Here is a 22,725-nt window from a genome sequence, read left to right as displayed (position 1 = left end):
CGAATGAAGGAAGGAAGAGAGTGCCGAGTGCCACGCCATGTGCTTTGGGCTTTCAATGATCTGTGTGGCCTGGCCGTCACCCACTGTCTGCACACCCCTCCCCCAGGCAGGTACCTTCGTAGGCCTCCTCGGTATACTCGGCGTTGATGAACCTGTCCAGAATGTCGTTCTCATCGGCAAAGGCGAGCAGGATCCGCACGATCTCCTTGGTGTTGGGGTTGATGTTCAGCAAGGCCTTCATCAGGCAGGTCTTCCCTGTGTCTGAGGCCGTCAGCTTGTGCATGAGGAAGTCTGCAGGCAAGATCACAGGGTGGAGCTGCAGGAGGGGCCCAGAGGAGGGGAGCCCAAGGTGTGGGAGCTGCAGCCTCAGACCTCAAGACCTTGTGCATGGCCCCTGCTGGCCTCCTGGAGCCTACACACCCCACTCTCCAGCTCCTTTGCTGGCTCCTCCTTCCCAGAGGCCCAGGAGAGCCTCATCTTTCACTCTTTGGCTTCTTCACCCTCTCCCTGGCAGGAGGCAATCTTACCAGTACCCATGGCTTCCCACTGTCTAGAAGTAGACAAACATCCTGAAGTCTCCAGCCTGCCCCTCCTGGTAGCCTACAAATAGAGCTCAACAACTCGCCCTAAACTGCTACTCCCTTAGTCCCCTAGACAGCTTGGGCTCCACCATCCACCAAGTCACCAATGGCACCACCCGACTCCTTCCTCTCCCTCACTGCCCACGTCCTTGAGTCCTGCCAGCGTCGCTGCCTGAATGCTGTTCCCTCCCTCAGCCCTCTGCTGGGATCCTAACTCCACCTGGACAGCAGCCTCCTTCAGCTTCACCCCCATCCTCCAGGCAGTAGCCAGACCATGACCCTCACCTGTCTAAGCCCCTCCATGGCTCCCCATTGCCCTCAGAGTCAGGTTCAAAGTCCCTAACCCAGCACTCAAGGCTCCTCACACGCCAGCCCCACGGGTCGGTGGGAGGGAAGGTGGACAGCAGGAGCCAAGCAGGGGCCCCAGCCCCTCACCCTCTGCCAGGGCCTGGCACTGACCGGGCACGTCCAGGTTGCGGCGCCTCTTGCAAAGCTCCTGCAGCTCCACCAGTAGCTGCACCAGGTCCTCCACGCAGCCCTCGGACACAGCCGCAAATAGGCACTTCTTCAGCCGCTTCTTTTTCCGCCTCTGCTCTTCTTTGGCCAGGTTTGCACTGAAGCCAGAAAAGGTTTCCAACTCACCACATGTGCACCCCCACCCCTACCCTCTCCTCGTTTCCCACCAGAGCTGCCGTGCCTACACCCCCAACTGCACCCCCAACATCTCCGCGTGCCTGTCACAGTGCCTAGTAACCCCTCCATTCGCACTCCAGGCCCCTGGGATCCAAGGCATCCTACGCAGTCTCCCCTTCTAATCCAAATGCAACCACATTTATCAAAATGTGTATTTGGATACACATAGTAATGAATAGGAAGGTACCTGTAACTACCTTGAAAGTATGGGATTAGGGGAAGGAAAATTTCATTTTCATATTTTGTGTTGTTTGAATGTTTTTATCTACCCCTCCCCGCCCCCACACTCCAAATAGGCAACCATGGTAACACATTGATGTGTATCCTTTGTGTGTGTGTGTTCTATGTACACTTGTTTGGTGTTTCACCACCTCCTCCAGGCAATAGGCAGACCATGCATTTTAAATTTGCATACATAGTATTGCATGATGGTCCCATTGTGCTGCCTACTGTAATGGATGGGTATTATTTTTACAGCTTATCAAGTGTAACACTCCCCTCCCCCAATAAATTTCCTACACATCACAGGCATGGGCCCAGACGTTTGTCCCAGGCCCCAAGAATGGCGGCTTCTTTCTCTTCCTTCAGGGTTCCAGTGCCTGTCCTCCCGGCATCTGCCTGGTGGGCACTGGGAGGAGGGGAAGGGCAGGCTCACCTGGGACTGTTGGGATTGGATGGCGTCTCTGTCGCATCATCCTGAGGAGATTGCGGGGAGTCCATGTCATCACAGTTGCCAGAGAGGCTGGAGGGGAGAGGGAAGAGAAGGAAAGGGGGTGACTTTAAAAATAAACCATGTTAGCACGCCACAACCAGGCCCGGCCATTGGCCCAGGGCCAGTCACTGCCATCCTCTGGAGCTGAGGGCCAGCCGGGGCAGGGGGCTGGGCAGCGGGTGGTACTCACCACTGCCGGATGTTGGAATCCATCGGCTTGGAGAAGATGGGGGGAGAGGTCTTGGCGACTGTGGGGTTGGGCTCAAACCCTTCAATCTCCAGGAAGAAGTGCGCGCTAGGGGGACAACCAAGCAAGGCCATTAGAGCGGGGGCGGGGCCTTTCTCCCTGCGGGGTCCTGCCACCCTGCTGCCAAGGGTGCCGCCCACTCCACCAGCTCCATGCTGGACTCCCGGCCGCGTGGTCTTGCTTAACCCTCACAGCAGCCCTGAGAGGTGGGTATTGTCCTCTCACCCGCATTTCATAGGTGGGCATGTGGGGGCTCTGACGTCACACAGCTGGTAGGTGGCAGAGCCTGGATTCAAAGCTGCTCTGGGTGACTTCTCACTAGAAACACTGGCTGGATGAATCCAGTGGTCTCTGCTGGGGTGACCTGCCACCTAAGGGGGGTTTCCAGCCCCCATTGCCCCTCCCACCTCAGGCCTGAAGCTGAACCTTCCGGAGAAGTCCCAAGACCCTGAGATGTACAGGGGCCTTTCTTGGAGTTACACTGGCTGCTCAGGTACAGTCCCCACCCCACACTCCACCCCCTTCTATCATCTCTCATGCTGGGAATCCTTGTCAGGAAGGAAAACTCAGGAAAGCACTTTGGAAGTGCCCCCATTGCCCCTCCCACCTCAGGCCTGAAGCTGAACCTTCCGGAGAAGTCCCAAGACCCTGAGATGTACAGGGGCCTTTCTTGGAGTTACACTGGCTGCTCAGGTACAGTCCCCACCCCACACTCCACCCCCTTCTATCATCTCTCATGCTGGGAATCCTTGTCAGGAAGGAAAACTCAGGAAAGCACTTTGGAAGTGGAGGTGAGGAGCAGTGGAGGGTGAGGGAGGGGCCCGCCTTCAGACACACCCACAAATGCAGACACGTGTGCTCTCAGAACCCCCAATCACACACTCAGAGACACGCCTTCTTATGACAACCAGGATGGTGAGGATCAGGCTGAGGATGACCTCGGTGGCAGCAACACCCCCACCCATGGCCGCTGCAGTGTAAGTGCTGGCTGTGCCCTGGCTCGGTGCCCTGGCCTGGACTGGGCCTCCTGACCAGGTGGCCTCTCTCCTAAGCATCTTTGCTGCCTGCCTCCCTCCCAGGCCTAGAGGATCAATACCCAAGACCACAGAAGAGCTCCCAAAGTACAGCCCCAGTCATATCAAGTTCAAGGGAGGAGAGCAGAGGAGGGATGGTGGCCCCATTCTACAGAAGGGGGAACCAAGGCCCAGCATGGAGAAGCCACTCATCCACAGTCACCCCTGAGCATAAAAGCCAAGTTAGTCAGAGAACCTGACTCCTCACGTCCAGCCTCGGGCTCATGCCACTCTCCATGCTGCTCTGCTCTCCCCTCAGCCCTCCGGGTCTGCTTCCCACCAAACCAGCTCCAGGAATTAGCTGCAGAGGGAGGCCACCCAACACAGCTACCCCTGGGGTGGGGCAGGCAGGAGGGAGACCCAGGCCTAGCCTGGGGAATCCCTCTCCTCTCCTCTCCTCTCCTCTCCTCTCCTCTCCTTGCATCTCCTCTCTTCCAGCCACAGACAAGCCTGGAAGGCTCAACTAATCCAGAAATGGGCATAAGTGTGGTGGGGGCAGTGTTGGCTGATACATTGGCCCTCACCTTCCTGTCTCCTGCACACCAAGAGGAACCTTCTGGCCTGACCTAAAATCAGATCCTCTTCCAAAAGAGAAGACAAAGGAAGGAGTAAACCCCTGGCTGGGATCCTAAGGCCTGAGTTCTATGCTGGCTCTGCCTCTGCCTCTGCCTCTGCCTCTGCCTCTGCCTCCTATGTGACCCCAGGTGGTCTCTTGCCATCACAGGGCCAAGTGTCCTCACCTGGGTAGAGAATGGCCGGGTCAGATAACCCCCAGGGCTTGGATTCTGGAGCAGGGGAGCGCTGGGGTAATCACTTATGGACTGTCCAGGTGAAATGGGCATCAGAGGTCATCGAGTCCAAGCACCATTCCCCTGCCCCCTGCAGTGCCCCCATAATAGCCACCCCAAAGCTATCCCTGCCTGTCTGGGCTCCTCAGCAGTACATTTACTCAACAAATATTTGTTGAGCACCTACAATGTGCCAGGCACATTGTTCTAGGAACTGGGGATATAGTAGTGAACACTTGTGCAAAATCTCTCTCATCACAGAGTTACTGTTCTAGTGGGTTGGCCAAAACTGGCCCCAATGATCAGACCAGGGCACAGCACAATGAGGCCATTGCTTTTCTTTTCTTTTTTAATTGACTTTTAGAAAGGAGGGGAGAGGGATAAAGAGATAGAAACAACAATTGGCTGCCTCCTGCAAGCCTCCCACCAGGGATCAGGCCCCCAACCCAGGCATGTGCCCTGACTGGGAATCAAAGTGGCGACCTCTTGGTTCATGGGTCAACGCTTAACCACTGGGCAACACCAGCAGTCATTGTTTTTCTTGCTCTAAATAATGTACTGTCCTTCAGCTACAAGTTTCTCAATGCAGAAACTACAGTTGTTTTATCCTTGATTCACCAGAACCCAAAACTGGTCCTGACACTCAGAAAAAACTAACTGGATGAACAGGGAGATGGATAGGCAATGAGTGAAAGATAAATGAATGAAAAGAAGAATGGCCGGTGGGATACATGGACAGATGAGTGGATGGATGAATAGATGGATAGATGATGAATTCATGAATGGATGAAAGGGAAGGAAGGAAGGAAGGAAGGAAGGAAGGAAGGAAGGAAGGAAGGAAGGGAGGGAGGGAAGGAAGGAAGGAAGGAAGGAAGGAAGGAAGGAAGGAAGGAAGGAAGGAAGGAAGGAAGGAAGGAAGGAAGGAAGGATCAAAGGAAGGAAGGAAGAGAGGGAGGGATGAAGGGATGGAGGGAGGGAGGGAGAGAGAGAGGGAGGGAGGAAGGAAGGAAGGAAGGAAGGAAGGAAGGAAGGAAGGAAGGAAGGGTGGCTGAGGTGCATAAATATGTGAATAGATAGACTGGTGAACTGGACCAATAAGCAAACAGCCCAACACAACCTTACCCTGCAAATGCTGTTTGGAGGTTGCATCCCTCAAGTGACTCCCCCTGGGCTCTCAGTTGCCCGAAGTCCTCACCTCTCATTCTCAGTTTTACACAAGAAGTTGGAGAGAGGTCCTTTGGCTCTCTTCCACTCCTCCTCCTTCTCAGGGCCTCCTCCCAGAGCCCACAGGGGTCTTAAGAATGGTCCAGAAAACCAAATCATGAAAGTATCTATCCACTCCAGGCCTGGAGACTGAGGGCCCGAGGGCAGGGAAGAAGTGTGTCCTCATCTCACCGTGAGGTGTTCTCACTGATGCTGAGGGACTGTGCTGAGCCAACAGGCTGCTTACTCATCAACCCACCCACCCCTCTCGTTGTCTTGCCTGCTCCTTCACTGACTCACCCACTTACTCCATAACTATGAGTATGTTCTGCATAGGAAACCTTGGGGCAGGAAGGGAAGAGATGACCTCTCGAGAGGCCCTGACCTCAGAGATCTCAACCAGAGCTAAGACATTGTCCTAATAACTAACTGTGCTACCTGTTCAGAGAGACTATAGGAACTCAGGAGAGAAGGTCCTCTCAGTTGAGGACAGGGATGGGGAAGGTTCTGTGATCTGTTGGGTGAGATTTGGGCAGGATCTTGAAATAGACCTGTGGTTTGGGAAAAACCCTGGAAGCAGAAAGAGCAACAGGAGAGAAACACCTGGAAGGGAGGTAGGGGCTGTGTCTGAGAAAGGAAGTCTTTGGGGGCTTGGAAGGAGAGTGGTAAGAGCCAGGATCTAACTCCTGGGGCCGGGAGCTGCTGGACCATGAAGGCCTGTCCCAGGCCTATCCTACTTGCCACCGCACATGCCATCTCTCACCCTCCATCATGAGCAGATGGCAAGGTCTTGTGACATCCTGGCTCCTGACCGGCAGCAGGTGCTGCTTGCTTATTTCTACCTTTGGCCCAGACCAAAGGGCACCACCTGGATGTTAACACAGGTGAGCAGACAGCTCTGCATTATTTCTCCTGCATTTCTGTCTCTTTGAAGGCAAAGAGCTGCTCCCTCAAGCAGCCCCTGGGCTAGGGAGGAGCCTGTCTCCCTGCTTTGTCCCAATAAATGCCCAAGCTCTGAGTGCCAGGAGGCCAACTCCTCCACAGCCTTTATCAGCCTCATCGCTGTCCCTGGGCATCACCTTGCCCGGTAAGATGGTCACCGTGCCAGCTACTCACAGGAGTGGCATGCTGGTTCCGGAAAAAATCTCTCCCCGATCTAGATTTCTTGCCTTCAATTCCACCACTTAGTTCATATTTCCTTAATGGTCACAATTGCCATCTTTATTTACATATAATTTTTCTTTTCTTTTTCTTTCTAGACCTGAGGAGCTCTATCCTCAGTTCTGAGGGAGATGCCCACATTTTCAGGGTCTTGGGAGAAGCAGGCACACATAAAAAAAGGCCTTCCAGAAGGAGAAGGGGCCACCACGTCCTGAGAAAAAGGTCACATCCCACACCCAGGGCCTTGGCTGATTAAGGCCATAGGCAGAGCGGAGCCTAGAGTTAAGTTCACGAACAGGCATGGGCTCGAAATCACAGCTTGACTGCTGGAAGAACCTGGGATTTTCCTGAAAACCTGTCCTCAATCCTCTGAGACTCAAGCCTCCTCTGGGAACATGAGAGGAAGGGGGAGGGGAAGAGAGGCAGGAGGGTGGTGGTTGGGGGCTTGCCTCAAGGATCTCTCTGCTCTTACTCAGACAAGCCCACCGAGATCCAAGCCGCCCCATGGTCCTACTGAGACCTGTCTGATCTCCACGTCTGATCTCCGAATTTTCTCTCCTGTGCTCCGGGATGGAGCTTCCATCTGGATGTCCCATGGGCACCTCTCAGCCAACATTTCACACCTGAACTTGGCTTATTCCTCCTGACCTTGCTCCTTCTCCTCTGACATGCCCATGTCAGAGGTGGTCCCATCATCCCTCCAGGTCCCCCCATCAGAAGAAGGGGATGTCTTTTGTTCCTCATTCTCCCTCCCCTTCCATAGTTGATCCTGTGGACCCCATGATCATAATACCTCTCTGATCGGTCCCCTTTTCTCTACCCCTAACCACCCAGGCTCAGACCTCACCACCTGGACTTCCCAACAGTCTCTCCTCCAATCCGTCATCCATGCAGATCACCCAGAGTATCCTTTCCAAAATGCAAATTCGCCATGCCCCTCCTTTCACACCAAACCCTCTGTGGCTCCCCACTTAGTTTTGTCCACTCTCCTTAACCGACCACCAAGGCCCAGCCCCAATGGAACTCATCTCCTCAAACTCCCCCACCCATCCAGCGCTTCAACCACATGGGTCCCCTCACTGGTCCCTGCCCCAGACCTGATACATAGAAGACCTCAGTGATTATTACTCAAGCCAACATAAGGGAACGCACCAAGCTCACCTCTGGCCAAGAGTGGGCCTGGGACAGGGGCAGAGGAGGCAAGGCAAATGGGCCAGCCTAGAACAGTGGGCCCACCCCAGGGCCAGGGGAAGCACAGCTGGGGTGGAGGAGGGGCATTCAGGCTTAAGGGGCAACAAATAGGCCAAGGGGGTGGGGGGACAACAGTGGAGGCAGCTCAGGGGCCAGGTATGACCCTGGAGAAGTGCTTTCCCTGCTCCATGTTCCCAACTGGGAAGTGATCAAAACATCCTAGCCCTGCCCCGTTCCCAAGGGCCCTGTGGAGTGTTGATGACAATGAAGCTCAAGGTTACAAAAATACTATCAATGCCAACATGTGCTGGACACTGACTGCGGGTCAGGCACCGGGCTGAGTACTTGGATGGCACGATCCCAATTAACCATCGTCCTATGAGTTGGTGCCATTGCTGGTGTCCCCATTACACAGGTGACGTTAGGGTGAGTGACCTGGCTGGGCACACAGTGGATGTGCATGAAAATAGTACCCAGTGTGGGGTCCCGACCACCTGTAATGTCACCCACCTTTTGCTCCTTGTCTCCAGATGGCTCCAGCAATCCCTTACCTTCCCCAGGAGTCTTCCTATAGGTTCCTGCCCCAGTGCCCCTGACACCCCCCTGATGATTCCAGTCACACTGACCTCCCTGGCTCGGCCCCCTGAGTCTATGATATGGTTTCCCCGCCCACCCGGTTATACTTAGTTGGGCACCAGGCCACCACAGATGAGGCTGAACCTTTCTGGTTCGGCCCAGGCAAGGGCTCCCTGAGAGTGAGCACCAGGACTCCCGCACAGCACCCAGGCCCAAGCCTGCCCGTCCTACCTCTTCTTAGTGGGGGTGATCTCCGCTGGCCGCTTCTCCTGTAGGACGACTTGGTTCCCACTGGTGACGGTGGCTTTTCTGCCCATGAGGGGCACCATCTCCTTGGGGTGGGCATTCATGGCTAGAACACAATCACAGCACAGATGTTCAGGTTGACTCAGGGACATGGAGGAACTTCGGGAGCTTCAGACCCCCTGGGGCCCCTGCTTATACCCCTAGGATGGGGAGCTCACTCTCTCCCTTCCCAGGCCACCAACCCCTCTCAGAGGCAGGGAGACTGTCCCTGAAGCTGCCCCTGCCTCCTGCTCCCTGCTCCCTGCTCCCTGCTCCAGCACCCCTGCTCATGTCCAGCCCCACCAATCTCCAGGTGGGTTGTTGAGAATAAGCTCTGCTTTCTCTTGTTTGTTTGTTTGTTTGTTTGTTCATCCTCACCCGAAGATGTTTTTCCATTGATTTTTTTAGACAGAGTGGAAGGGAGGGGAGGAGAGGAGAGAGAGAGAGAGAAACATCGATGTGAGAGACACATCGACTGGTTGCCTCCAGCTCGTGCTCCGACCGAGGCTGGGGATCAAATCTGCAACTCAGGTACATTCCCTTGACAGGAAATTGAACCAGAGACCCTTTGGTCTGCAGGCCAATGCACTAACCACTGAGAAACACCAGCCAGGCCAAATGCTGTTTTCTCAATGCTCATCTCGGATTTTGTGTTCAGAGCTCTTCATGACAGAACAGGACTTGTTACCTCCTTTGCTCTAGACCAGCGGTTCTCAACCTGTGGGTCGCGACCCCTTTGGGGGTCGAACAATCCTTTCACAGGGGTCGCCTAAGACCATTGGAAAACACATATAAAATTACATATTGTTTTGTGATTAATCACTATGCTTTAATTATGTTCAATTTGTAACAATGAAATTGGGGGTCACCACAACATGAGGAACTGTATTAAAGGGTCACGGCATTAGGAAGGTTGAGAACCGCTGCTCTAGACACTATGCTCCTAATGACACAGCTTCAGCCCCTCTGGTTTCTGGATTTCTCAGCACCTGGTGGTCTCTGTAGCTAACACACTGACCAGCTCTCTCTTGCCCACACAAAGCACAGTGCAACCAGCCTTGTGTCTGTCTGTTCGCGTGGAGGGAGCAACTGAGGAGGCAGCCTCTCCGTCCAGACCTGCTTTATTGATAGTCAGTGTGGCTGGATTGCGTGCTGGTGGGAGGAAGATGCTGGAAAGAGGGACCGATGCATCTTCTAAGGAGACTGGAGGAAGGACAATGCCAAGACCAGGGGTCAAAAAGTTGAGCGAGTGGTAAGGAGCTGGTGTGGTTGTTCATGGGGAGCCCCGATAGCAAGAGGCTTGGGAGCAGGATGGGTCAAGTTGTGAGGACCGGGACGCCAGTCAGGTGCTGTGGCAGAGCCCTAGGGCAGCGGGGGACATGGGAAGGCCCCGAGTTACATAGGAGACAGCCACCTTGGAGAGAGCAGGCTGCGTGTGGGATGGGGAGACCAGAGGCGGGGGCCAGGGGAGGCTGCTGTGGGGGCCATCAGGATGGGAATGGTGGGCTGGCCATGGGAAAGGGTTGTGTGGACAGGAGGTGACTCTGTAGTTAACGGGGGCCATTCTCAGCTCGAGCAGCACTGAGGGAACTCCCTCGGAGTCAGGGAGGTGGGGTTGAGGGACAGTTTTCTGTAAGAGCCCCGTTGGGCGGAGTGGAACTGGGGCCACTGGTGATCCTGCCCCAAAGAAGAGAGCTTCCTGGAGGAGGTGTCTGGAGCAGGCTGTCATCAGACTGGAGTGCGGTTTACAAATGTCACAGCCCCTACACACACACTAAAGGTGAGCAACCTGGGGAGAGGAGGAGTCGTTCACAGATGCCTTTGGCCCGAGTATGGGCACCTCAGGGCAGGGAGCTCGGAGGAAGCACCTCAAGGCCAACCAGGTGCAGCAGCCCATTGAGAGACCATTGTAAACGGCCAGATGCATGGAAGTGAAGGCCAAGAGTAAAGAAGAGGGATGAAAGGCCTGTTTCTCACGCCTCCTTGAGCCTCTGTTTTCTACTCTGAGAAATGGGCTGAGTGGTCCCCAAGGGCCCTGTATCTCTCTGCATGCAGCCGCCTGCTCCATCCTCTCTGCCCTGGGCCCGCCCATGGGTGTGGGCAGCACTGGGCAGCTGGGCAAAGTGGCTCAGGAAAGCTCGGACTGGGACATCGGCAGCTGTAATTAGCTCCCTGAGTCACCCGGGAGGCCCTGCGTTCTCACCAGCCAGACTCTCTCGATGCCGCAGCATCCCTCTCTCTGGATCAGGCTTCCACCTGGGAGGTAGGAGGTTGTGCCTCCCCAGCCCGGGCACTGTCCACAGGCCCAGGGAGCCCCACGCCTCTGGCCCAGCACCTGTGGAATGAATGCCTGGGCCCTGTCCCTCTCAGCTCAGAGCCGCCTCCCCCATCCTGAAGTCCCATCACTCCTGCCCACAGAGCCGCATCCCTGGGCCTGCTAGAAAGACAGGCGCCTCATCTTGGCCCTGGGAGCTGTGAGCTTCTCCCTCCCCAGATCCCCGGCCCTCGGGGAAAGGCTCCTGGCTCCATCAGACCCTGTGCTCTGGCACACGCCCCAGGGCCAAGAGCTCAGCCCAAATCTGGCTTTGTTTCCCCTGCTAGAGGCTCACACTCCCACCAACACTCGCCTGAGGCCTAGCAACAAAGGGTAGACATGGCCAAGAGGACGCCATAGGTCCCCTCGCTGGGCTCCCCCTGGACTCCCCGGAGCTTTGAAGGGCACTGGCTGCCTGTGTGGCCACTCACCTGGTGAGGTCGGGTGGCGGTGGCTGCCCTTGCTCTGAGATCATCGCATGCCCGGGGCCCAAGGCCCCCCGGTGGGGCACTGGCTGAGGCGGCGGGAGGCTCTCATCACAGGTAGAGAGATTGCTGGAATGAGGCTTCAGAGGCAGAACTGGCTGGGCCACCTGCCCTCGGCGCCAGGCAGGCCACACCCACCAGCCACAGCTGCAGTGCCCACCCGCCCACGTGCCATGCCTGAGTCACCTCCACGCCCACACGGCAGCCTCACCCTGACCCAGGAGAAGGTGAGGAGGCAGCAGGTGTCAAGGCCAAAGTTCTGGTCCCGACTCTTCCCATCAGGAGCCTCCGTTTCCCCATCTGAGAAATAGGAGCCATACTGGCTACTTCCCAAGGATGCTGTGAGGAGTCAGACTCTGCCGGCGGGAGGGCCTAATGCACAGTCAAGTGCTCTGTCCTGGCCCCTCCAGGCAAGGCCACAGCTGAGGGATGGCCTGAGTGACCTCAAGGCGGCCAGCCCCAAGACTTGGTATCAGTCTTTCAAAGTCTGGAACCAGGTCCCCTGAGAGACAGAAGTCCCCATTCAGTGCTCCCACCAGAAGTTATGCACCACAGACCTTGGTGTCAGACAACCTCACCCATTTCTTACTGTGTGACCCAACAAGTCATTCTCACCAGCCTGTTTCCTCGCCTGTGAAATATGCATAATAAACCACCTTCCAAAGTCACTGAGTTCCTGTGGGGATTAAATGGGAGACCACAAAAAACAAGGCCCAGAGAGAACAGAAAGAACTCCATAAATGGTGACAGCTATTAGCCATGATTGGTTTTGTCATGCTGATCCATTCTCCCAGCAACTGCCCTGGACACGGGCCTCCAAGGCCAGAGCATCCGGGAAGCCTCCTGCCCTCCCTGCGCTCTGGCCGCAGCTGTGACGGGGGCGGAGCAAGGCTGGCTGGCCCTGCCTGTCTCCACATCTCTTGGGAGTCACACACCTGTTCCCACAGGCGAGATGGAACTGGGATGGAGCAGGAAGTCTCTGGTGACAGGGATAGCACTGGTGACTGATGCAGCGGGGACTTCCCCTTGATCCCTCATCACCACCACCCTCCAGCCTGGGGAGGGGTAGGAGGCGGGGTCAAGCTTCTGACATGGGACAGCAGGCCCTGTGCCCAGGAAGGAGCAGGAAGCCTGGCTGGGGCCAGCAGGCCTCCGGTGTGCGTGATGTAGGGGCTGCTTTCGTTGTTTAAGTCAAAGGGGGTCTCGGGTTCCCATGCGCACAATTCAAAACTTCATCGCCACCTGGAATTCCACATGAAAGCCCCGTCTTGGACCAAGCCTAGTCCTCCCTCTATTACTCAGTTAATTGCCCCTCCTGACTGAGTCCCTCACCCCTCCTGGCGGCTTCTGTCTGCCTGAGAACCCTGGGGGCAAGGCCGTCACCAAATGTCAGTGTTTATGCTTTGCCTGGTGTCAGCACATTTCTCAAAGGCCAGGCTGGAACTGGTTAAAAAGGCCCCGTCACCCACCCAAAAGGCATGCAGTGTGCTCAGCCAGGAGTGAGGCAAAGGTGGTCTGCTGGGGGCGGGAGCAGGGGCCACATCCCAGCCAGAGACAGAGCCATGCCCCCATGCCCACCTCAAGCACATGGAGCCAGCAGCTCCAGCCCTTGGGCTGTCTACACTCAACCCCATGTAATCCCGCACACGGTGACAGCCCAGGGGGACAGGCAAGGCAGGGAAGCCAGGGGCCAGGGTGGGATTCAGAATTGGAGAAGGTGTTCTCCCTCCAGGAATGTGGAGCCCTCACCCCACCCGGCAGGTTGTAAGGACAAGAGGACTCAGGCACCGAGGAGGAATGAAGTCGCTCTGATGGGGTGGTGGGAGGTGGGTTCAGGAGAGAGGGGGCGTTTGGAAGAGGGGGGTGTGGAAGGAGGGAGGACAGTCTCTACAGGGAGAGCCACAGGAGCAGGGACTCGGAGGCCAGAGACCACAAACGTTTGAGGAGTGGTTGACGAGCTTGGGCGACATTTGAACTCGGTGGGGTGTCAGAGATGCTCTGCCCAGTCCGGCTGCAGCCCACGGAGTGACCCCAGACCACCAGGTCAGCCCTGGCCCCTGTCACAAAGGGCTGTGCTGGCCTCGCCTTACAGGGCACGGGACGCAAGACCCTGCTGGGGATGCTATCACCAACGTGGCCTGGCAGGGAACTGACCAGCCGGGCTGAGCCAGCACCTCATACCAAAGGCAGTGCCTCTGCCCATCTAGACGCCAGCTGCTGCCTGCCCAGTGGGACTCCTGACCTGTGTTAGGGGGACTGTGGAGCTGCGGTCCTGCCTCTTTCTACCGAGCCTGGACCCCCCACAGAAGCGAGTTTTGCCCGCTCTACCTTCACTGTGCCATGTGGGTGCCCTCGAATGCACCTGTGTTAGGGGGACTGTGGAGCTGCGGTCCTGCCTTTCTACCGAGCCTGGACCCCCCGCAGAAGCGAGTTTTGCCTGCTCTGCCTTCACTGTGCCATGTGGGTGCCCTCGAATGGTCATTCACAGCAGCCCAGCACCTGGGAACCAGGGAGCCTTGTGGGGGGCGGGGGAGGAGTAACAAGCTGCCCCCACGACCCAGCTCCTCATTTCTGGGTGCAGCTGTGAGCCACGCTGTGCCTACCCTTCATCAGTGACCTGCGCTCCCTCTCTGAGATACGGTCCCAGGAGGGACCTTTCAAACTGGCTGTGCCCGTGGAGCGAAACATCAGGGAACATGGGGCCAGAGGCCAGGGTGGGAGGCAGGCTGCGAGAGGAAAAGGGCTGCCTCTGCATATTCCTGACCCGGTCCCACTCCCCCCGAACCCGGAGACCTGGATTTCAGGCGGCCCTAGACATCTGCCAGCACACCCCGTGCCCGCCTCCTCCTCTCCAGGCTGAGATCAGAGCGGAAGCCTCAGTGGGTGGGTGTCAGTCAGCTCCACGTCTGTCTGCTGTGGAATTTAAATGCCCACAGACAGATGCCCCTCTCCTCTCCCCACACCTCCTGTCTTGCAGACATCGGGCCCAGGCAGGTCCACAAGATCCCCCCAAAGAGGGAGAAATGAGAGAAGAGGTTTCTGTGGGTGGGTGCAGCCAGGGAGGGCTGACCCCTTGACCCACTCTAGGAAACAGCCCACTTGGTGCCATGAGGAAGGGACCAGGCAGAGCTCCATCAACAGCCTTGGGCCCACTCCCCGGTGGTCAGCAGATGGTCCGTCTGCGTCCTGGCAGCCCCAGCTGTCCTTGGGCTGAGCAGGGCAGCCTCCCTATCTCTGATTCTGGGTTGTGGCTCATCCTGCCTCCACGTGATGGAGGGGGGCACATGGGGACAGAGAGATAAAGAGACAGCGACAGGAACAAACAAAACAGAAATAGACTATAGATACGGAGAACAGCCTGATGGTTGCCAGAGAAGAGGGAGGTTGGAAGATGGGGTGGAAAAGCTGAAGGGGTTGAGAAGTACAGGTTGGTGGTTACAGAATATCATGAGGATGTGAAGTACAGCTTAGGCGTGTCAGCATTTTGAAAAACCCTAACTTAACTCTGGTGCCGTGTCACATATAGAAATTTTTTGATATTTGCAACCATAGTAAAACAAAGACTTATATTTTTGATATTTATTTTACATATTTAAATGCCATTTAACAAAGAAAAATCAACCAAAAAAATGAGTTCACGTGTCACCTCTGACACGTGTGTCATAGGTTCGCCATCACTAGCTTAGGGAATAGGGTCAATGATGTTGTGATAACTATGTATGGGTCCAGGTGGGTCCTGGAAATATGGGGCGAACACTGTAAGTATGTGGTTGTCTAACCATTATGCTATACACCTGAAACTAACAGAAAATAATATTGAATGTAAAGTATAATTGAAAAAAATTTTAATTATAAAAGAGACAGCAACAGATTTTTAAAAAAAAAAATGGCTAGTTGCAGGTGTGTCCTCCGCAAACCGCCCAGCTTCACAGCAAAAGGTTGTGAGCCTTCATTTTACAAAAGAATACCCACAAGGCAGTTCAAAAGTTATCCAATTTGCAAAAATGTGTGGATAGTTCACATCTACACGACATTTTCCGAGGAAGGCCTACAGGTGAAGCAGGGGGTCCCAGGCCCACGACAGGAAGTGAGAAGCCATCACGTGGCTGGCACGCCCCCTCTCCTGCCCTGCCAGGCAGCCCAGCTCCGCAGTTCAGTTCTGGGCTTTGGAGTCAGACTGCCCGGGCTCAGACCCAGGCAATGCTGTTTCCTGGGTGTGTAATTTTACTAACTGTCCCCGCCTCGTTGTTCTCATCTATAAAATGGAGCTAATGATAGCTTTTCATAGGCTGTTAGGAAGCTTGAAGGCTAATGCACTTCGTATAAACACTCACTACGTGCTGGCCACCAGTATCCCTCCTCTACGTCCATTTGCCACGGTCAGGCCACGGCTCACCTCACACCCTGTCAGCAGCCCTCATGCACCTCTGTCGGGCCTCATGTGTGAAGGCAGATATGACGCTGGAGAAAGTGGTAAAGGAATCCCATTGTTTCCTCCAGATACCTCTCTCACAGGAGTGGAAGCCCCAGCCTCAGCTGATGCCAGCCCTGTTTTCATGAACTGATGTCCAACAATTCCATGCCTGGGCAGTTCATCCCACACCCCACAGACATTACTACCACCCCGCCGACGGGGGCAGCTCCTCTGGATCACTGTTTGCTGAGTTCTCTTTCGTAAAAGCAGGAGTCAGCAAACTTCCAGGCAAAGGACCAGAAGGTAAATATTTCAGGTTTTGCAGCCTATTTGGTCTCTGTTGCAACTGCTCCGTCCTGCATTAAAAGCCGCCACCGACAGTATGGAAGTGAATGGCCACGCTGTGTCCCAATAAAAGTTTGTTTACAAAAACGGCTGGCAGGCTGGATTTGGCCCACGGCCCATGGTTTGCTGCGCATGGTAGTTGTATGCATGAAGGCATGCCCTCACCCATTGGTAATAATGAGGTAAACACATGCACACAGAGAACACGCTCATACACATGTGCATGCACGCACATACACACACAAACTGCACAGAGCCGATGACTGGCATGAAGTGCACACTTGATATATGTTTATTGATTTGACGGGTGACAGGAGGGGTGGAGGCGGAAGGACGTACCACTGCAGGAGGCAGGATTAAGATCACTACAAAAGGAAGATCATTAAAAAATTCTTGCCACACGGCGTTAGGACGTGGTTCTTCACTTTCATTTGAACAGCAATAGAGCTAATAGGTTTGGAACTGGGATGTGTCAATGCAAGATGAAGTCACTCTGAAAGAAACCTGATTCTGGCAGAGCTGGGAATGGGACCGGCCTTCCCCACCTTCTGGAGCTTAGAAGTGAGGAAGGTAAAGGTGACGGGGGGGGGGGGGGGGGGGGGGGGGGGGTAGAAAGCACAATGCAGAATCGGCATTTTACACCAAGGGAAGCATTTTGCTCTAAAAGGTGTTTTTCTGGGCTTCATTGACCTTTACTCGCAGTAACACAAGATCAGAGAAGACAGGGCGCCACATATGTCCAAGAGGTTCGTCACGCGTGATGTTTAACAAAGTCAGTAAAACCTTGAAAGCAAGATCCTTTCCTGTTAGGAGATCCACGTGGGGACGGGGAGGGTTGGATGGGTGTCTCTTCCCACGCACCCAGCAGCGCTTCCCCTCAGCTCATCCAGCGCAGCCGAGGAAGGAGCCTGGGCAGGCGCAGAGGAGCCAGGCTGCTGAGAGGGCACAGGAGTCCCCCACACACACCACAGCGACCGTGTGCTATCCTAAGGCCCAGTGTTGAGAGCCTTAGGGGTCCCTCATTTTTCCCCGAAAACAGCAGGATCCTTGAAGACCTCCGCATCTTCTGGCTTGAGGGACCCTGCAAAGTGCCTCAGATGGACCTCCTCGTGCTGAGCAGGCTGCCTTTCTCGAGTGCTTGCATCTCTTAAAAGGGGGACCAGGGCAAAGTTCTTCCAGTGTCTCCCTGAAACTAAAGGGTAAGACATCATTATTGCCTTGGATGCAGCAAAACAATAACAAACCAATGATTACCAATCTCCAGATAAAAGGGGCCCAGGCGTGCCGGTGCCTCCTGAGGCACCCGGATCAGAGCCAGTTCCTCTTGCCTCAGCTGCTCAAGGGGCCTCATCCTCTCTGGCGGCTCCTTAAACTCGCTCCCTCCGCCCCACCCTGACTTGCTTCATGAGCGTCCACTCTCCTTCCTGCCCACGTGGGAGGGAAAGCAGATCTCCACAAAGCAATGCTGGGGTCTGCCCCACGCCTGCTCCACACCAGGTCAGGTATAGGGTGATAAACACCAGCCAAAGAATCAAGGTTTGGTCGAGGCTCCACCTGGCCATGGCAGATTGGGAACAATGCCAAGGGAACCATCGTGACACTGGGCCTCGCACGGGGATCTCACATGTGGCCTGTAATTCCAGGAAGCTCCGGAAGAGAACCCACCCTCATAGCCATCTCCAGCTCCGCCACCTCCAAGAAATGACAGGCAGGAGAGAAAGCTGTGTCTGCACTCCTTCCACCTGCCAGAGCCCTGGTCAGCCAAGCCCTCGGGTGGCCACACCTCCCACCCCCAGACCACGATTCAGGTCCTTCTGCTGGAGTCCAACACTGGCCACATCTCAAAGGCATCAGGAATGCCGGAGGCTGGGCCTTTTGTGACTACTCCAGCTTAATACTTCAGGTCCCACGGGCTGCCACAGGCCTGTCTCTGAACCCCAGTTTGACACTAAGCACCAATCACTGAGAGACAATCCCTTGGGGAACCCAGGGATAGAAGTAAGAGAGCATTATTGGGAGATAGGCCAGATGCTTACTGAGACACCACCTTCTGGCTGACTGGGTGGTAGGGAGACCCTGCCTCAGGGACTGCTTGGCCCAGCTCCAGCTCCAGGGCCCTCAAAGGAGGTATGGGTTTTCCAGTGCCCACTTCCCACAGTCCTGATGCCAAGGCCCCCTCATGTGCTCGCCCTAGCTCAGTTACTAGCTCAGTTCCCTGCCTCTGTAACGAATAGACCAATTAACAATTAAAGACAAGCCTGGCTGGCATAGCTCAATGGTTGAGCATTGACCTATGAACCAGGAGGTCATGGTTCAATCCACAGTCAGGGCATATGCTTGGGTTATGGGGTCAATCCCCAGTGTGGGACATGCAGGAGGCAGCTAATCAATGATTCCCTCTCATCATTGATGTTTCTGTCTCTCTCTCTCCCTCTCCCTTCCTCTCTAAAATCAATAAACTATACTTTTTAAAAAACTCAAGACAAGATCATCAAGTATTATGAAATGGCACAGGGAGTGCTTCCAATGAGACTCATGGGGAAATTACAGGACTGCAGGAGGCCCTTGGGAAAACTGATGAAGCCCTTGAGTAGTTTTCCAAAAATAAAGTCTCTTGATAATATGATTTCCACTTCCAGTTCTGATTGTGTCTAGTTCTGAGCCAGCCATCCTGTTGTAAACAGCCATAAAACTGGACAAAATATATGCAGCAAATGCATGCCTTATGTTTTCAGTCATGCATTGGACAGCAGAAGTGAAAAACTGCAATACTGAGAGAAATGAAATTCACAAGGTGAGCCCCGTGATTACCATGACATTTTGCTTAGGGACAAGTTCTCTGACTGTGGTACAGTGAGTTGGAGTCCAAGCAGAGCAGCACAGTGCCTCTGAGCTGAAGCAGCTAGAATCTGTGGGACAGGGTAAGGCAAAGAGGAAGAAGGGAACTTGGGTGTGGAGGGCCATAGTCCTTGGCTCCGAGCTGAGTTGTGATTGCACAGGGTGAGACTGCATTGGTCTAACAGAGAGTACCACTATGAGGTTGAAAGTGGGACAGGGATGCTAGAAGCTGAGCAGTGCTAAGGGATAGCGGAGGTCCAGCCCAGCCAGAGTGGAGAGACCTCCTCAACACCCTTTCTCTACTCTGAGAATTGAGCTAAAATACCAGAAATACCCTACTTACTCTACATGACCTATAGAGCAGGGTCTACTCAAGATCCACCCAACAAAGCCAAAACCAAGCCCTTACAAGCTCCTCAGTGGAAAGTTTGGATGTCCAGTCCCACAAGATTTATGGAATTGGAAAAAACCTTGAGTGTCCTCATATCTAACCCTACAAAAATTCAAGGTGATTCATGAGTAACTGAACTGCCAACTAGAACAAAAATCCAATCGTAAGTCTCTACAACATATTATCTGCAGTACCCAGTAGACAATTAAAGGTTACTAGATATAAAAAGAGACAGGGAGCCCTGGCCAGGTGGCTCAGTTGGTTGGAGCATCATCCTGTACACCAAAAAGGTTGGGGGTTCAATTCCCCACCAGTGCACATACCTAGCTTGCAGATTCAATCCCCAGATGACACGTGTACAAGAGGCAACTGATCAATGTTTCTCTCTCACATTGAGGTCTCTCTCTCTCTCTCTCTCTCTCTCTCCCCTCTCTTTCTCTAATGAAAACATATCCTCGGGTAAGAATTTAAAAAGAAAGATACAGGGAAATGTGACTCACAGTTAACAATCAATAGAAACCTACCTCAAAATGGCCAAGATGTTGAATTTAGCAGACAGACCATTTAAAGCAGATATTATAGGGTTGGCAAAAGTAGGTTTACAGTTGTTCATATGGAAAATAATACAATAATTAATAAAGAATAATACAAGAATAAACTGTGTTTCACATACTCACAACTAACTATAAACCCACTTTTGCCTCACCCTGTATAGATATGCTCAAAGAAGCAAAGAAAAATATGGTATTAATGAGGGAACAGTTAAGGAATCTCAGGAGAGAAATTGAAACTATAAAAAAGAACCAAATAGAAATTCTAAAACCAAATAGCACAATATTTGGAATGCAATATTCATTGAACAGGCTTAATAGCAGTTTGAAGATGGCTGAGGAAAGGGTCAGTGAACGTGAAGACAGAACTGTTTATCAGATTTGAGAAACAGGGAAAAAAAAGAGAAAAAATGAACAAAGCCTCAAACACCTATGGGACTATATCAAATGGTCTAACATACATATAATTAGGATCCCAAAAGGAGAAGATGGAGAGGATAAAGCAACATATAAATAGTTCCCCACTGTGATGAAACATTGATGTACAGATCCAAGAATCTCAGCAAACCCTGAGCAAGATAAGACAAAAAAAAAATACCTAAAAACACACCTTATCAAACTTCTGAAAACCAAAAATTAAAAGAGTATTTTGAAAGCAGCCAGAGGAAAAATGACACATTACAGCAGGAGAATAACAATGCAAATAATGGGTGACTTTTCATCAGAAACAATGGCGGCCAGACTACAGAAGAGAAACATACTTAGAGTATTCTAATGTTCAAAAGAAAAAAGAAACTGTTACCCCAGAACTCTATACCCAGTGAAAATATCTTTCAAACATAATGATGAAATTGACATTTTTAGCTAAATAAAAGCTGATATAAAACTAATCTATACAGTAAGTCCTCACTTAACATGGTCGTCAATAGGTTCTGTGACTTTAAGTGAAACAACATATAATGAAAACAATTTTACCATAGGCTAATTGATATACATATATAAAAGTTAAGTTCCTATAATACTGGGTTTGGCAATAATTTCTTGGATATGACATCAAAATAACAGGCAACAAAATAAAAAGATAGATAAATTGTGCTTCGTCAAAATTTAAAACTTTTGTACATCAAAGGATTCTATTGAGAGAGTAAACAAGAAAACTCACAGAATAGGAGAAAATATTTGAAAATCATATAGCTGATAAAGGATTAATATCCTGAATAGGTTAAAAAATTCCTATAATTCAACAACAATAAAACACAATTTTTAAAATGAGCAAAGGGCTTGAGTAGGCATTTCTCCAAAGAATATCTATAAATGGCAAATAAGAACATGAAAAGATGTTCAAATCCATTAGTAATTAGAGAAATGCAAATCAAAAGTGCAGTGAAACACTACTTCACATCCATTGGGATGGCTATAACTAAAAAAAAAAAAAAAAAAAAAAAAAAAAAGACAAGAAATGTTGGTAAGGATTTGGAACCTTCATGCATTGCTGGTGGGAATATAAAAGACATAGCTGCTTTGGAAAATAGTTTGGCAGTTCCTCAAAAAGGTAAACATAGAGTTATCATATAATCCAGCAATTCCACACTCCTACCCAAAAGAATTAAAAGCAACGATTCAAACAAGAACGTATACACCAAGTAAAATCTCAGACATCTCACGTAGCAGTATTTTCACCGATACATCACCTTAGGGCAAGGGAAACAAAGGAAAAAAATAAACAAATGGGACTACATCAAACTAAAAAGCTTCTGCACAACAAAAGAAACCATCAACAAACTGAAAGGGGAACCTACTATATGAGAGAACATATTCGAAATGATACATCTGATAAAGGGTTAATTTCCAAAATATACAAAGAACTCATACAACTCAACACCAGAAAGACAAACAATCCAATTAAACAATGGGCAAAGGACTTGAAAGATATTTCTTCAAAGAGGATGTACAGATGGCCTATAGACATATGAAAAAATGCTCAACATCACTAATCATCAGCGAGATGCAAATTAAAATTACAATGAGGTATCAGCTCACACCTGTCAGAATGGCTGCCATCAATAAATCAACAAATGACAAGTGCTGGCAAGGATTTAGAGAAAAGGGAACCCTAGTACATTGCTGGTGGGAATATAGACTAGGGCAGCCACTGTGGAAAACAGAATGAAGGTTCCTCAAAAAATTAAAAATGAAACTGCTGTTTGACCCAGGGATCACACTTCTGGGAATATTAGTATATCCTAAGAATCTCAATTCATCAACCAGGAAGACTATATGCACCCCTCTGTTCATGGCAACATTATTTACAATAGCTAAGATCTGGAAACAGCCCAAGTGCCCATCAGTAGATGAGTGGATAAAAAAGCTGTGGTACAACCCAGCCGGCATGGCTCAGTGGCGCATAACCCACAGGACACAGACAATAGCATGGGGAAGGCCTGGGGTGGGGCAGGTTTGGGTGGAGGGGAGCAAAAAAGGAAAAAATGGGAGACATCTATAATACTGTCGATAATAATAATAAAATAAATAAATAAATAAAAACTAAAAATGTATGCACCACTATTCATAGCATTATTCACAATAGCCAAAAAGGTTGAAACAATCCTAATGTCCACCAACAAATAAATGGACAAATAAAATATGGTATACCATATACATACAATGGAGTATTATTCAGTCAATTATATAAGGTACCTAGAATAGGCCAATTCACTGAAACAGAAGTAGAAAAGAGGTTACCAAGGATGAGAAAGGAGTGTACATGGGGAGTAATTGCTTAATGGGTACAGAGCTGCTATTTGGGATAATAAAAAAGTTCTGGAAATATATATAGTGGTGATGGTTGCACAACATTGTAGATATTTTTATTAGCAC

General features: G+C 51.9%; 2 protein-coding genes across 3 annotated transcripts in view; both read right to left on the bottom strand.

The window, feature by feature from the left end:
* Nucleotides 1-11,348, bottom strand: part of TRPV3 (transient receptor potential cation channel, subfamily V, member 3) — a 33,214-nt gene extending 21,866 nt beyond the window's left edge. Inside the window, exons 1-6 of the mRNA XM_005869033.2 lie at nt 11,256-11,348; nt 8,457-8,577; nt 2,177-2,281; nt 1,930-2,016; nt 1,041-1,195; nt 115-291 (exon numbers count right to left, since the gene is read on the bottom strand). Of these exons, the coding sequence (XP_005869095.1) occupies nt 115-291; nt 1,041-1,195; nt 1,930-2,016; nt 2,177-2,281; nt 8,457-8,575 (643 nt within the window). The 5' untranslated portion in view covers nt 8,576-8,577; nt 11,256-11,348. The remainder of the gene's footprint in view (nt 1-114; nt 292-1,040; nt 1,196-1,929; nt 2,017-2,176; nt 2,282-8,456; nt 8,578-11,255) is intronic.
* A 5,326-nt stretch (nt 11,349-16,674) lies between these two features.
* The window catches only part of TRPV1 (transient receptor potential cation channel, subfamily V, member 1), a 23,142-nt gene continuing 17,091 nt past the window's right edge, over nt 16,675-22,725 (bottom strand). For both annotated transcript variants that reach the window (XM_005869032.2, XM_014541939.1), the window contains one exon: nt 16,675-17,260. In XM_005869032.2, the coding sequence (XP_005869094.1) occupies nt 17,088-17,260 (173 nt within the window). In that variant the 3' untranslated portion in view covers nt 16,675-17,087. The remainder of the gene's footprint in view (nt 17,261-22,725) is intronic.

This window comes from Myotis brandtii, unplaced genomic scaffold (genome assembly GCF_000412655.1).
Source record: "Myotis brandtii unplaced genomic scaffold, ASM41265v1 scaffold284, whole genome shotgun sequence".
NCBI lineage: Eukaryota > Metazoa > Chordata > Mammalia > Chiroptera > Vespertilionidae > Myotis > Myotis brandtii.
The sequence above is the reverse complement of the archived record's forward strand: the minus strand, read 5'-3'. Positions and strand labels throughout refer to the sequence as shown.